Below are 15,194 nucleotides of genomic sequence, written 5' to 3'. Positions count from 1 at the left end.
GGGTTCTAAGCATTGTAGAACAGGGTAAAAGGGGGCTAACAAAGCATGCTGAGAAACAGATGGACTACAGTCTGTAATTGTACAACTACAAAGTGCTGCTATGCGGTAAATGGAGCAGATGAATTTGAATTTTATATTCTTAAAAAAAAGGTGGTTCTTCAATGGTTCTATATAGAACCATGAACACTTAAAGAACCGTTTGCATGATTAAATAGTTGTTTGCATCATGAAATGGATAGCTTTTTGAAAAACGCTCAAAAGCACCAAAAAGGGCTCTACGACTCTTATGTCAAGCTTTTGCCAAAAGTTTCTATACAGAACCACATACAACACATTCTTCATCAGTCTGAAGAATTTCACTACGCAAAAACCCCTTCAATCATGCAAATTGTTCTTGGAACGTTCATGGTTCTACACAGAACCACTGTCTTTACTAAATAACCTTTGAAGGAGCATCTTTTTTGAGAGTGTAGTTGTGATGGTGCAGTAAACTACGTTAAGTATTCCTTTACCAGTGGCTCAGTCACCTCCATCCACTCCAGCAGCAGTAACTGAGAGTCATGAAAAGGCTACAGTGGCTGTGTTCACATGTAAAGATATTTGCCAGCCCGTCTGAATACAGTCGGATTACAGACTCAGACTGAGGTGTTTATTCACACTCTGTTCAACAGTCTGATGAAAATCTTTGTTTACATGCTCACTGCAAGTAATCCGACACAGAATGACGCGCATGCGTGGAGCAGCGCTGAGTAACGTTACCATGACAGCGAGCATCACGTGAGGTCCAGTCGGCGTGAGATGAGTTTCCAGTTGGCGCGTTTGTGTTTTAATGCTTTAAAGTGACGTCAGACTCAGAAAAACGTGCTTCACATGTCCTTATAAAGGAAGACGTCGTGCTCTGAGACACATAAGCTGGCCGTCCGTCCCGCCGCCGTGTTTTAAAGCTCAGAGTATAAACCTCGTCTCCTCTGCAGACCAGCTTCTGCTCCGCCATGATGAACGGTATAAACCTTTCACTGTGACGCGTCGCGCATGCGCAGAACGTTCCTTCTCGATCCGATTGTAGTGTTATCGGATTCAGGCGTTTACACGGATATTATTCCTCTATTTAACAGATTATTTAGATCGGATTCAGGCGTTTACACAGATATTATTCCTCTGTCTAACGGATTATTTAGATCGGATTCAGACGTTTACACGGATATTATTCCTCTATCTAACGGATTATTTAGATCGGATTCAGGCGTTTACACGGATATTATTCCTCTATCTAACGGATTATTTAGATCGGATTCAGGCGTTTACACGGATATTATTCCTCTATTTAACGGATTATTTAGATCGGATTCAGGCATTTACACGGATATTATTCTTCTATTTAACTGATTATTTAGATTGGATTCAGGCGTTTACACGGATATTATGCCTCTATTTAACGGATTATTTAGATCGGATTCAGGCGTTTACACGGATATTATTCCTCTATCTAACGGATTATTTAGATCGGATTCAGGCGTTTACACGGATATTATTCCTCTTTTTGACGGATTATTTAGATCGGATTCAGGCGTTTACACGGATATTATTCCTCTATTTAACGGATTATTTAGATCGGATTCAGGCGTTTACACGGATATTATTCCTCTATTTAACGGATTATTTAGATCGGATTCAGGCGTTTACACAGATATTATTCCTCTATTTAACGGATTATTTAGATCGGATTCAGGCGTTTACACGGATATTATTCTTCTATTTAACGGATTATTTCGATTGGATTCAGGAGTTTACACGGATATTATTCCTCTGTCTAACGGATTATTTAGATCGGATTCAAGCGTTTACACGGATATTATTCCTCTGTCTAACGGATTATTTAGATCGGATTCAGGCGTTTACACGGATATTATTCTTCTATTTAACGGATTATTTAGATTGGATTCAGGAGTTTACACGGATATTATTCCTCTGTCTAACGGATTATTTAGATCGGATTCAGGCGTTTACATGGATATTATTCCTCTGTCTAACGGATTATTTAGATCGGATTCAGGCGTTTACATGGATATTATTCCTCTATCTAACGGATTATTTAGATCGGATTCAGGCGTTTACACGGATATTATTCCTCTATTTAACGGATTATTTAGATCGGATTCAGGCGTTTACACGGATATTATTCCTCTATTTAGCGGATTATTTAGATCGGATTCAGGCGTTTACACAGATATTATTCCTCTATTTAACGGATTATTTAGATCGGATTCAGGCGTTTACATGGATATTATTCCTCTATTTAACGGATTATTTAGATCGGATTCAGGCGTTTACACGGATATTATTCCTCTATTTAACGGATTATTTAGATCGGATTCAGGCGTTTACACGGATATTATTCTTCTATTTAACGGATTATTTCGATTGGATTCAGGAGTTTACACGGATATTATTCCTCTATCTAACGGATTATTTAGATCGGATTCAGGCGTTTACATGGATATTATTCCTCTGTCTAACGGATTATTTAGATCGGATTCAGGCATTTACACGGATATTATTCCTCTATCTAACAGATTATTTAGATCGGATTCAGGCGTTTACATGGATATTATTCCTCTATCTAACGGATTATTTAGATTGGATTCAGGCGTTTACACGGATATTATTCCTCTATTTAACGGATTGTTTAGATCGGATTCAGGCGTTTACACGGGTATTATTCCTCTATTTAATGGATTGTTTAGATTGGATTCAGGCGTTTACACGGATATTATTCCCCTATCTAACGGATTATTTAGATCGGATTCAGGCGTTTACACGGATATTATTCCTCTATCTAACGGATTATTTAGATCGGATTCAGGCGTTTACACGGATATTATTCCTCTATCTAACGCATTATTCAGATCGGATTCAGGCGTTTACACGGATATTATTCTTCTATTTAACTGATTATTTAGATCGGATTCAGGCGTTTACACAGATATTATTCTTCTATTTAACTGATTATTTAGATCGGATTCAGGCGTTTACACGGATATTATTCTTCTATTTAACGGATTATTTAGATTGGATTCAGGAGTTTACACGGATATTATTCTTCTATTTAACGGATTATTTAGATCGGATTCAGGCGTTTACATGGATGTTATTCTTCTATTTAATGGATTATTTAGATCGGATTCAGGTGTTTACACGGATATTATTCTTCTATTTAACGGATTATTTAGAGGTTTACCCTCCTCGTTCAATCGGATAGAAATTGTATTCCGAATGGCCTCAATCAGACTAGATTATCCCGACTGAGCTGTTTACATGGACGTATTCTATTCCGATCAAGCTATTAGTCGGATTATTAGGCTGCAAATAAACGTGGCTACTGATATTATTCTTCTATTTAACAGATTATTTAGAGGTTTACCCTCCTCGTTCAATCGGACAGAAATTGTATTCAGAACGTCCTCAATCGGACTAGACTATTCCGATTGAGGTGTTTACATGGACGTATTCTATTCCGATTGACCTATTAGTCGGATTATTAACGGATTATTAGGCTGCATGTAAACGTTGCTACTGTTCAGGTTAGGGGTCCTTCAGGATCAGGACTGGGAAACACTGCTTAAACTGCTTAAGCTCCAGAAGAACCACTCTGGCCCTTCCACCTACATCACATCCCTAAAATGATCTATGTGCCAGCATTTCTGTTTCTGAACTTCCCAAATGAGCCTGGGACCCCCAAAACTGCTACTCAAACCCAGTTACAGGACCCCTAAAAGGAACAGTCAGGTGGCAGCATGAGCCACAGTGTCACACATCTTCCATCTCACCACCTGTCTTCTCTGAGCCACACAAAAGACTGACTGGTACAGGATCTTCAGTGTTCAATGTTCCATTAAAAGGCATTTCTACGTTTAAAAAGCCTTTACACTTTTTGGTATTTCAGGTTAGAGAACCACTGAGAAAACACTGGCACATTTAAGGCATTTTCTACTAGAAAATTTTACAGGAAATAATGGCTATTCAATCTAGCACTGCCTTGGCTTTTCCCTTTTAAAACATTGATCTTGAGTTACTATTCATAACTGCCCAGAGAAAGAAGCACAGAGAAAGAGAAAGGGAAAAAGAGAGAGAAGAGTGAGCAGGAGATAGAGTAAGAGAGAGTCATCCAAATCATTTTTTATCACTTTTTGGTCCATTCATCATGAAATTTATTTAAAGGACCACAGGTATTTTCAAATTCTGTGTGTGTGTATATATATATATATATATATATATATATATGTACACACACAGATATATACAAAATGATATAAAAACATTTGCTATAACGTTTAATATGATGTATACAATACAACTATACAATGTTGTTATTGTTATTATCTGACATTGTTAGAACGTTTTGGCAATTCTGAACATTACAGTCATGTCAATAAAGCTACCTAGAACTTGAACTTAAACTATATATAAAGATAGTTCAATCAATAGACAGATACAGACAGAGATAGATCTATAGATAGATTGCTAGAGAAAGAGATATTTTTTATCAGGATATTTTTTGGCAAAGCAGTTCCGATTATTTCCTCCCTGTTAATTTCTGCACACACCTGAGCAGCCACAGTGAGAATGTGTATTGTCATGTGTGTGTGTGTGTGTGTGTGTGTGTATGTAGGGCAGCATGCTCTGGGTGTGAGCGCCCATAGGTCTGCAACACACACACACACACACACACACACAGAACGCTGCTCTTTTGCATCTCATGTCATGAGTTTGAGTGCGTGCGTGTGACGGAGCACGAGCTGCTTCAGAGGAAAATTACAATGTTTTCACAATATTTCACAAATGACTAATCTCCCTACGACTTCGCTTACAGACCAATTACGCTGTGGAGGAGAGGAATTCTTTAATTGGGGATTTTTGACAGGGCGTTTTAATCTGCCGAAGCCCCTCTCTTGTCATCAGCCTCCTCATTATATACTGCATTATTGACGACAAATACCCTGTACTCTATTGGTGATGTCATCGGCACGCTGCTATGATTTCAGATGACAGTTCTGGCCTTGGAGGATGCCATAATTAAATCAGGAGGGAAAAAGCTCTCTCTCCCTCTCGCACTCTCTCTCTCTCTCTCTCTCTCTCTCACACACACGCACGCACACACACACACACACACACACACACACACACACACACACACACGCACACACACACACACACACACACATACACACACACACACACACATACACACACATACACACACATCCTCATTACATGCATTAGTCATACTAAAAGATATGTACACATGTAATCTTTTAAAAGCATCTTAAACAGACAAATGTGCTGAGCACTTTCTTCATTACAAGCTCCAAGAGGTCAGGACCCACAAATGACTCTCGAGATCGATTCCCAGCAAAGGCCAGAGGCCAAGCCTATTGATCAGCCAAGCTATGACCCCTAAGTAAAGCTGGAGTCGTAGCTACTATTACTTAACAGCCTACTGTGTAATCTAGCTAAAGAAATTATGCATTTGCAGAATAGAATAGAATAGAATAGAATAGAATAGAATAGATCTACAGTACAGGCACACAATATGACAGTCTTTTATCGTAGGTATCATTAGTACTTACTTTCACTGACCCACTGCACAGGTCATGACAAAAACACTTAGTCCTGTTTAATTGGATTTAGTGCAGTGCAGTTTGAGAAATATTAAAATCACTGTACACATAAGTTTTGAATACGTTGTTTTAGATGTGGAACTATGGGTTCTTTGTTGTCTGTTGTAACTAACTGAACCTCAGACAAGTATTTTAATGCATATTGTGTAGTATGAAATTGTCTCTGAGTATTGGGATCTTACATTATTGCCGTATCACCCACCCTTTGTCTATAGCTGTCTCATCCAGCCAATAAATGAATTAAGAGAATGGAATAGAACAGAATAGATTCTACAGCCTACTGTATAATACATCAATGAGTGTCACTCATATATTGAACAGAATAGAGTAGAAAAGATCAGAATAAGTCTACAAGAGATTAATAAATCCATAGCCATTCATGAGTGGAATTTATATGTAGAAAAAAAATAGAATGACATCTATTACTATCTGTATAATACAGTGATGCACAATATTCATATGCAGATTAGAACAGAATAGAATAGAACAGAATAGAATAGAACAGAATAGAATAGTGCTTTCTGTACTTTCCACTTAATTAGTGGCATTCATTTGCTGAATAGAGTAGATCAGAACAGAATAGAATAAGTCTACAGACCTCTGAATAATTTAGTGTAGAATGTGTTAATGCATAGAGTAGAATAGAATAGAACACAATAAACATTCTATGTAATTTAGTGTAGAATGGTGTTAATAGATTAAAACAGAATAGAATAGAACAGGATAAGTCTACAGCCTTCTATCCGCCCAACGACAGCTGGGATAGGCTCCAGCACCCCCGCGAGGGAGAAGCGACTTAGAAGACAAGAAGAATACAATAAGCCTTCTATGTCATTTAGTGTAGAATGGTTTTAACACACAGAATAAAATAGAATAGCACTGGATTCTATTTTATTCTATCTGTAGAACAGAATAGAATAGAGCCTTCTGTATTATCCACTTAATTAGTGGCATTTGTTTGCTGAACAGTGTAGGTCTACAGCCTTCTGTAGAACTGACTGTGGACTGTTGTTATTTTAATATGTAGAATAGAATTGAACAGAACTGCTTCCAGTACTGAAGCAGAAAACTTTCTCTCCTGATAGCGGGATTGTTTTTTTTCTGTTTTTTTTCTTTATTTGGCCTGGTAACAGGCAAATTGCTTAACACAGTCATAACAGAACTGCAAACAATATTGCAGAGTTATGGAATGAAACATTCCCTTCAACCTGCTGTGAAATTACCTTCATGCCAGATGAAAAGTGCCTGAGAGTTAATGACTGTTTTTTGGCTGGAGCTTCTGGGCCCTTTGTCTCTTCCACTCCATGACATTTTCGGAGTGGGGGAACGTCACTTTGAGCAAGTGGGTGAACTTTTGAAGAGGTCCACTCCGGGTGGAACCACTACAATTGTGTGTGTGTGTGTGTGTGTGTGTGTGTGTGTGTGTGTGTGTGTGTGTGTGTGTGTGTGGTGGAGTGGTTGGGCGCGGATGTGGAAACCCAACAGATACGTGCACATCAAAAAGCTTTTTGCCTTTGAGGCTCAGTGGGTGGTCAGGGCTGAGTGTTTGATCAACTGGAGTCAGTTCATGTCAGATAATGTTTTGGGTGAGAAAGACCGGCGTTCAAGCGATGATTTGCACAGTGGGGAGCCTGCAAATCCGCTGCATTAGGGGTGGGTGGAAGCCACAGTATGACACAGTTCATTTCTGTCAAGACTCTTACCAGTTTACTGCCTGTCCCCCTGTATGATCTGTACGAGCTCCACATCAAGAGGCAAACATGGACATGCAACATCAGCACACTGACATGAGTGATATGGCTCTCTGTAGGGCAACGTTTCATATCAGCTGGTGATTGTTATCGTGGTATTGGACATACCGTGATAGTGATATCATGGATGACTTTGCATTAGGGCTGGGCAATTAAATGATAACAATAATTATCATGATAGATAGAATGATAAGAAAGGTTCAAATAAATTTTCGATATAACACACCATTCTCACAATCCCACGTTCTAGCGAAAGTCCTGGTGGCATTTTCTACTGCAAGGAAAGCGAAACTACTCTGCTGTCTCTAGTAGAGGGTGCACTTCCGAGCTTTTCGATACGGTTAGAGAGCGAGGGGTGACGTGTAAAATTGAGTCGGCAAATATACTTTAGCAATGTCTGAATATGTGGAGTTATACATTCCCTGTATGAGTGGAGCAATCGGCGATCTGTTTTCCTGTGACCAAGTGTCAGTGACGAGATAAGTGACGTAACTGTACTGACCTACAATGAATTCACCTCTTTCTGTACATCCTAACAAGCTTTAACCGTGTTAAATCACATCTGCTCATCAAAAGCGATTACAGCGCTTAAAAAGGCATATAAGTATTAAGTATTAGTGCATTCCCAAGCAACAAAAGTGAAAGAAAGAAGTGGGTTCAAGTGGGTTTTATCATGATATGTATCGATATTGATCAATATGAATTTTGTTTATCATGATAACATTTTTGGTCGCCCAGCTCTACTTTGCATATGAGTATTTACCAAATCGTCATCCTGACCAAATCTAGTATATCATGAGGCAAACCAGAAGTCTTCAAATACAGATGCTGAATTCAGTTTACGGTCTTGGTGTTGACACTGGTCACTGGTAGCTGTGACAGTAGGAGGACAATTAGTTACACCAATAGATCAGTTAATTACCTGTTATTGCCAAATATAGGGCCAAATTCCAATTCTTAATTAATATATAGACTAGGGGTGATATCTGAAAATAATTAGCTTGACATATGTTAGGTACAAAAATTGTGATTATTGATTATACTCCGGCCTCCAAACAAGTACACATGGTCCACTACAGCTCTGACCCACTTTCTGTTATCTTTTTAGTGTATATGCTTATTCTGAACATTTTGAACTGTTTTAATGAAAATCTTCTATAAATCCACATATTAAATAATATAATCTTTTGAAAACTACTTCATCTGTCATTATAATAAATGTTCCTGCAAAGTCTTGCATTCATGAGCTTCTTCTGGTGCAGATTTATCTCCACTCGTGTAGCAACAGCAATCCCTGCTAGAGAAACTTCAGACTGCAATGATTTCCAATGTCATGTCCACCTCCTTTACGAATGAAAAAGCAAGGTGCTGACCTTCATTACATTGCCTTTTTTTCAAAATTCAGCTGACCATAGGGACAGAGCCATTGGGGAATTTACTCTACCATATAGCAATTTTTAAAGGCCCAAGTATAACCCAATATTTTTACAGTAAAGGTGAATAAAATATTTGTACATATTATTTAATATTATTTATTACCTTTTCCTGATTCCGCTTCTTTCCAGGTTAGAGATAGCTGCTCTACGGTAATACCCAATCTTTTGCTTGTGGTTTTTACTGCAGTGAGTCACACTGGAGGAAGCTGAAGTTTGAAAGCACGACAACACTGTTTTCAGACAACACTTTCCATGTACTCAAGCTAAACTTAACGTAAAATAAGTATAAGTTGAGGATCTGCGTGATACAGCATAGCACAGCATTCTTAACATCTCTCATTCTCTCTCTCGAGCAGAAAAAACTGACTATTGGGCCCCATGCCTGCATAGTTCTTGAACATGAGCCCCAATTTCCCAATATTCTTACAAGTTGTTCAACGGTAAATTCGTTCACTTTTATTCTTTCTCAGCTCTTTTCTCAAAACTGTGATAATCATCTTATACACATCGCCATTGGGTTACATGTCCATTATCAACAATACCCTTTTATGCTGCCCTTTTATCACCCAGGCCTAATGTAGACCCAAAATAATTAAATCAGATATAATGCTTACATTATTTCATGCATATATTTTATCTTATATAGCAGGCACTGTTATCCAGGACTCCTTTGGAGTCTAGCCCTTTAGACTCTCATTCCTGCCTGGTACCGTGGTGTTATCCACTACGCTACACATTTAAGTACATTGAAAAGAATGGAAATGTCTGGGGATGCAGGAAGGTGTCTAAGAAATTTTAGGCAGCATATTACATGATGTACCCACAATGACATCACTGGATTTTTTTTTTTTTTTGTATCATTTACATTAAACAGAATCTGATGACAGATAATATATGACATATAGCTGAAACATCAAACCACTGGTGCACACTGCTAGCTCTGCTCTCTCATCGCAGACAAACTTTAAATTAGCTCTATGGGGAGCAATCTGATTGTTGACACACTATATGTTCAAAAGCTTGTAGGTGTGTAGTTGATCACCTGTGTCACAAATGTTGAACCTTAAGTGAATTCACGCATTACAAGAACTGTCTGGATACTTTTGGACATGACATGCAGTGTATATTCTATAGTCAAGGTATATGCTGTAGAGTCAACCCTAGAACACACATCAAGCAGGATAGAAGATGAATGTAGATAAAATCCAGGAAATGATTATGTTAGATGAGTTTTTTAAGCTTAAAAAAACATATTAAGCCACTTCTTTTCATTTGACTTGGCTAGCTGCAATGAAAATACAGGAATACCCTAAACTATCCATGGCTAGTGCAGATTTTTTGAAAATATGTACATTTTTATATAAAAGTCTTTTATTTTTTAAAATAATATTTAAAATAATTTTTTTTTTAGCTGTTTCAGGTAAACAACACAGAAATCTGGGTATGATGCAGCCCCCAGAGCACCCCCACTTCCAAGTACAAGTGCATCTGTTTATAATGATCAATTGTCAGTCTGAAACTGAACTGATAATAACAATTAAAAATGCCCCATATATTGGTAAAAGCATAACAGCGGCAATATTACTGTGATTTTATTATGCATTTCTAGCTCTTATTGACTATTCCGGCCAGTTAGCTGAAGTTAGATGATTGCAAATCAGATTCTCTTCCCGGTTCTAATTCACACAGGCTTTTTTTATTAGGCTGCATGCAGACATACATACATCCAAACAGGGACCATTACAACAAACATGCACAAGAGCACAAACACACACTAACACAGTCTCACACAGCACTCAGGCCTTCACTTTCACCATATTAGGATGTGTGTGTGGCTCCTTGTGAGAGGCCTGGGATTTGTGAGTCTCAAGCTACAAGCAATCTGACATTCAACATAGGGCTGTCCAATGTAGGTGCAAATTTTGCCCTCAATATTCTCCACCACATTATCATATCAATGCCACAAGGTCACCAGGTCTCTCCAAAGAATTCTCCACTTCCTATTGTGTTGTTTGCCCTTGTGTGTTAAGACACGGCCCAAAACCCAGGCTGAATGTTATGCTCCTCTGAAATTCAATGGATTGAGGCAAGACCTTGAGACATTCCCACATCCTCTGTTTTACCTATTGTGGTTTTCACCCAAAGTCATCACGTCATTGTTAAAATTCAATGAACCCAAAAGCAAACATACACATTCTCCACCTTCAAAGACATGATCTCAAAGCACAAACTAGGACACAAGTGTTTTATCCTGTATAAAACATCCCATTCACAGCTGTTTTATTCAGTAACTACAATGAAATATTTAGTAACTACAATAATGCAATGCATGGTGTCCACATACAGGGACAGTTCAGTGATGTTTGATTAAGTGATAACTGGAGGAAATCATCACTTAGTTTATGCTTTAAAAATGATCTTAAAAATTATGCACGAAAGAGAGAAATTATTCAGCAACTATAATGAATAGTTCAGTAACTACTGCAACTTAGTCAGTAACCACCATGAATCATTCATAATCTACTACAAATTATTTACTAACTACTATAAATTACTGGGCAACTACTATGAATTATTCAGTAACTACTATCAATTATTCAAAAATTTGTATACATTTTACTAACAATTTACTAAATTATAAACAATTGCTAAATTATAACATAACTACTATAAATTATACTGTAATTACCATGATTTATAGTGCAAGCTCTATAAATTATTGAATAACTACTACAAATTATTCAGTAACTGCTGTTACTTATGAAGTAGCTACTATAAATTAAATCAAATCAAATCAAATTGATTTGTATAGCACTTTTTACAATTGAAGTTGTATTCAATAACTACTAAATTATGAGTCAAACAACTATTAATTTACAATTTAACTATTTAAATTATACAGTAATAACTATGCCATTCAGGAACTACTATCAATTATTCAATAAATATATCATTTTTTCTATAATTACTATAAATTCCTCAATAAGTACTATACATTATTTAGTAACTACTACGAATTATTCAGTAACTACCACAAATTATTCAGTAATTACTACAGATTATTCTGTAAGTTTAATTGTTTAGTAACTACTATGAATTATTTAATAACTAGTATAAATGATTAAATGCTGACTAAATTATCAATTGTACAACAACTAAATTACAATATAACAACATTATACTATGACTTATTCAGTAACTATGATTTATTCAGGAAGCACTATTATTTATTCAATAATTACCATAAATTACTCAATAAATACTAAAAATGATTCAGTAACTACTATTAATTATCCAGTTATTACTATAATATTCCAATAACTAATATGAATTGTTCAGTAAGAACTAAAAAATATTCAGTAATTGCTTTAATTTCATGTATGGTGCCTTCATACAGTGGACAGTTCATAACGTTTAAGTAATGACTTGGAAAAATTACATTTGTTACTTTTTATCTTAAAAAAAATAAATGAAAATAATAATAATGCAAAATAAAAAAAATGCACAACAGACATTCATAGTAGTTATTAACTACTGCGCATTATGCAGTCACTGCTATAAAACTACGTAGCTAACAAAGTGATGAATTTAAGTATTGATAAAAACTCAAAATGAACAAAGGCACATGAAATTCTTCTTATTCTACTTCTGCTCTTAGCTATGTACAATACTTTGGTTAAATCTTTTTGAAAACAGTGTGTCATACTGCCTCAGAACCACATAAGCAAGTCTGTTTCAGATGACTTAACAACTCGACCCGCTTTGAGGTGAGCGTGTGAGGATTTAAGCCTGCAGTTTGTATGATGCTAAGTGGTGGCTATAAGCTTCCATTACTTGTTAGCTACATTAGCCTTGCAGCTCCATATCAAAACCATAGAAGCGAACTTCCGGCACCAAACCCGTCCAAGCTGATCAACTACATTTGGGATGAGAGAGCACCATGTAAATTTGATTGCTGGACCACCTATCACTTTAAAGGGTTAAAGAAGGAGCTGAAAGGGGGGCATTCCTGCAATACTTGCCTTCTTTGAGCAGGTGGGTGTATATGAGCCAGAGCAGGAGCAGGCAGCAGAGTGAGGCGCCCCCTCCGGCGCAGAGAGCCCGCGTTCCAGACTGCATCCTGCGCCCCGTCCTGCGCCCTAACGCGCTCCCCCCACACACACCACTGCTTCCATTGAGCTGTCCAGGGGGCGGTAGATCCAGGGAAGGCAAAGGGTGAGGGTGGTGGTGGTGGTGGAGGTGGAGGGGTGGGGGTCAGCAAAGAGTTGTTGCGTTATCTAGGTCACACAGTAGTGGTATCCTTATTTAGCATTACTTTTCAACCCCCCTAAACCACAAAAACCACCACAGCTGAAAAGAATCTTCAGCAGAAAGAAAGCAGTCATGTTTTACAAAGACCTTCATTCACCAGAGGAGTGTCGCTGAGGAAAAACAGTCAAAAAAACAGAGCAAGGTGGTGAAAAAAGGAGCAAAGTAAGGAAAAGAAGAAAAAAAAAACAGAAAAACGGCAGATTTTGCAACATGCACTGCAGCAATATCCACAGTGGACGCAGCAGCAGGCTTGTGGTCAGCCCCGGAACGCTTCGAAGGGAGAAGACTGGGGCTTGTTTGTGTTATTCCGCTGCCTCCAATAAGTGGCACTCCGTTCATCTCATATCGAAGAGGTCTGCCCTGTGGGAGGGAGAGAGAGAGAGAGCAAGGGGGAGAGATAGATCAAGAGAGAAAGAGAGATTGTTGAGTAATAAGGAATGAAGCTGTGCGGTTGAGGGACATTTTCTTAATGCTTGGCTGCATTCAGAACTGAACCACCCACCCACACATGCCATATTACAACACAGCCTATCAGGCATATCTGGTTCTTGTGTTAATGCAACCATTGGTAGCTTTACACCAGGGCTTAACATTAACTCATCCGCCTATTAGACAGCACTATTCTGATGATGCACAATCACACGTCTTCAGATAAGAACACAAAGCCAGCTAGTGGAGGTATATAGAGGGGTCAATAACCAGCCTAGTGTACCAAGAGCTGTTTTATATGCTATGGAGTAACTTTTGGGCTTGGAAACCGTCACTGAGGGACAACACAGACCCACACAACATACTGAGCCACAAAAGCCAAAGAAGAGCTCCCTTAGACGTCCAGATGGACATCACACTGCATGCATGCCCTGTATACCTTCCAGGTAAAGCAAGTGGTGGCCCATTGCAGCGCTGGAAGACTTGGCCAAAGACTGTTTTGGAGGACTGAGCTCAGCTACCGCGGTTAGACGTCAGACAGTCACGGCCAGACTGCTCGGCACTGCCTCGCCGCGCTGACAGAGCAGACACCCCAGCCCAGTTAAGCAGTCAGATCCGGACTCTGCTTCTCTTTCTCTCCCAGTTTCCCTCAACAGTGAGCCGCTCTCCAACTCTGACGCCTGCGCGCGCAGCATTTTGCAGAGCAGCAACAGGGACCTCGAGCTCGCTGTCCGTCAGCACGAGCCGAGCACGCTCCACTTTCACAAAGCATGAACTTTTCAGCACATAAAGACGAACCGCTTACCGAGGCGGGGAGCACGGACTGGCCGCGCTGAGGGCAGCTGAGCTGGAGTCCGCGTTAAAACATCCTGCCTGTTTCTCCGCTGCTACTGCCACTCTCTCTCTCTCTCTCTCTCTCTCTCCGCTGCTACTCTCTCTCTCTCTCTCCGCTGCTACTCTCTCTCTCTCTCTCTCTCTCTCTCCACTGCTACTCTCTCTCCCTCTCTCTCTCTCTCTCTCTCTCTCTCTCTCTCTCTCTCCCTCTCTCTCTGCTGCTACTCTCTCTCTCTCTCTCTCTCTGCTGCTACTCTCTCTCTCTCTCTCTCTCTGCTGCTACTCTCTCTCTCTCTCTCTCTCCGCTGCTACTGCCACTCTCTCTCTCTCTCTCCGCTGCTACTCTCTCTCTCTCTCTCTCTCTCGCTCTCTCTCTCTCTCCGCTGCTACTGCCACTCTCTCTCTCTCTCTCTCTCTCTCTCTCTCTCTCTCTCTCTCTCTCTCTCTCCGCTGCTACTGCCACTCTCTCTCTCTCTCTCTCTCTTTCCGCTGCTACTGCCACTCTCTCTCTCTCTCTCTCTCTTTCCGCTACTACTGCCTCTCTCTCTCTCTCTCTCCGCTGCTACTCTCTCTCTCTCTCTCTCCCCCCGCTGCTACTCTCTCTCTCTCTCTCTCTGCTACTGCCTCTCTCTCTCTCTCTCTCTCTCTCTCTCTCTCTCTCTCTCTCTCTCTCTCCGCTGCTACTGCCACTCTCTCTCTCTCTCTCTCTCTCGCTCTCTCTCTCTCCGCTGCTACTGCCACTCTCTCTCTCTCTC

The 15,194-nt window shown here is 39.3% G+C and overlaps 1 protein-coding gene across 2 annotated transcripts in view; it reads right to left on the bottom strand.

Moving 5' to 3' along the window:
• Window positions 1–14,547, bottom strand: part of tafa5l (TAFA chemokine like family member 5, like) — a 108,748-nt gene extending 94,201 nt beyond the window's left edge. The window contains exons 1-2 of one of the 2 annotated variants that reach the window (XM_017716458.2): window positions 14,411–14,547; window positions 12,888–13,536 (exon numbers count right to left, since the gene is read on the bottom strand). In XM_017716458.2, the coding sequence (XP_017571947.1) occupies window positions 12,888–12,984 (97 nt within the window). In that variant the 5' untranslated portion in view covers window positions 12,985–13,536; window positions 14,411–14,547. Of the gene's footprint in view, window positions 1–12,887; window positions 13,537–14,044; window positions 14,372–14,410 lie in introns of those variants that run through there. The other variant, XM_017716459.2, reaches the window with a different exon arrangement.
• Between the last annotated feature and the right edge of the window lie 647 nt (window positions 14,548–15,194).

Source organism: Pygocentrus nattereri, chromosome 28 (genome assembly GCF_015220715.1).
Source record: "Pygocentrus nattereri isolate fPygNat1 chromosome 28, fPygNat1.pri, whole genome shotgun sequence".
NCBI classification, from domain to species: Eukaryota; Metazoa; Chordata; class Actinopteri; order Characiformes; family Serrasalmidae; genus Pygocentrus; species Pygocentrus nattereri.
The sequence above is the reverse complement of the archived record's forward strand: the minus strand, read 5'-3'. Positions and strand labels throughout refer to the sequence as shown.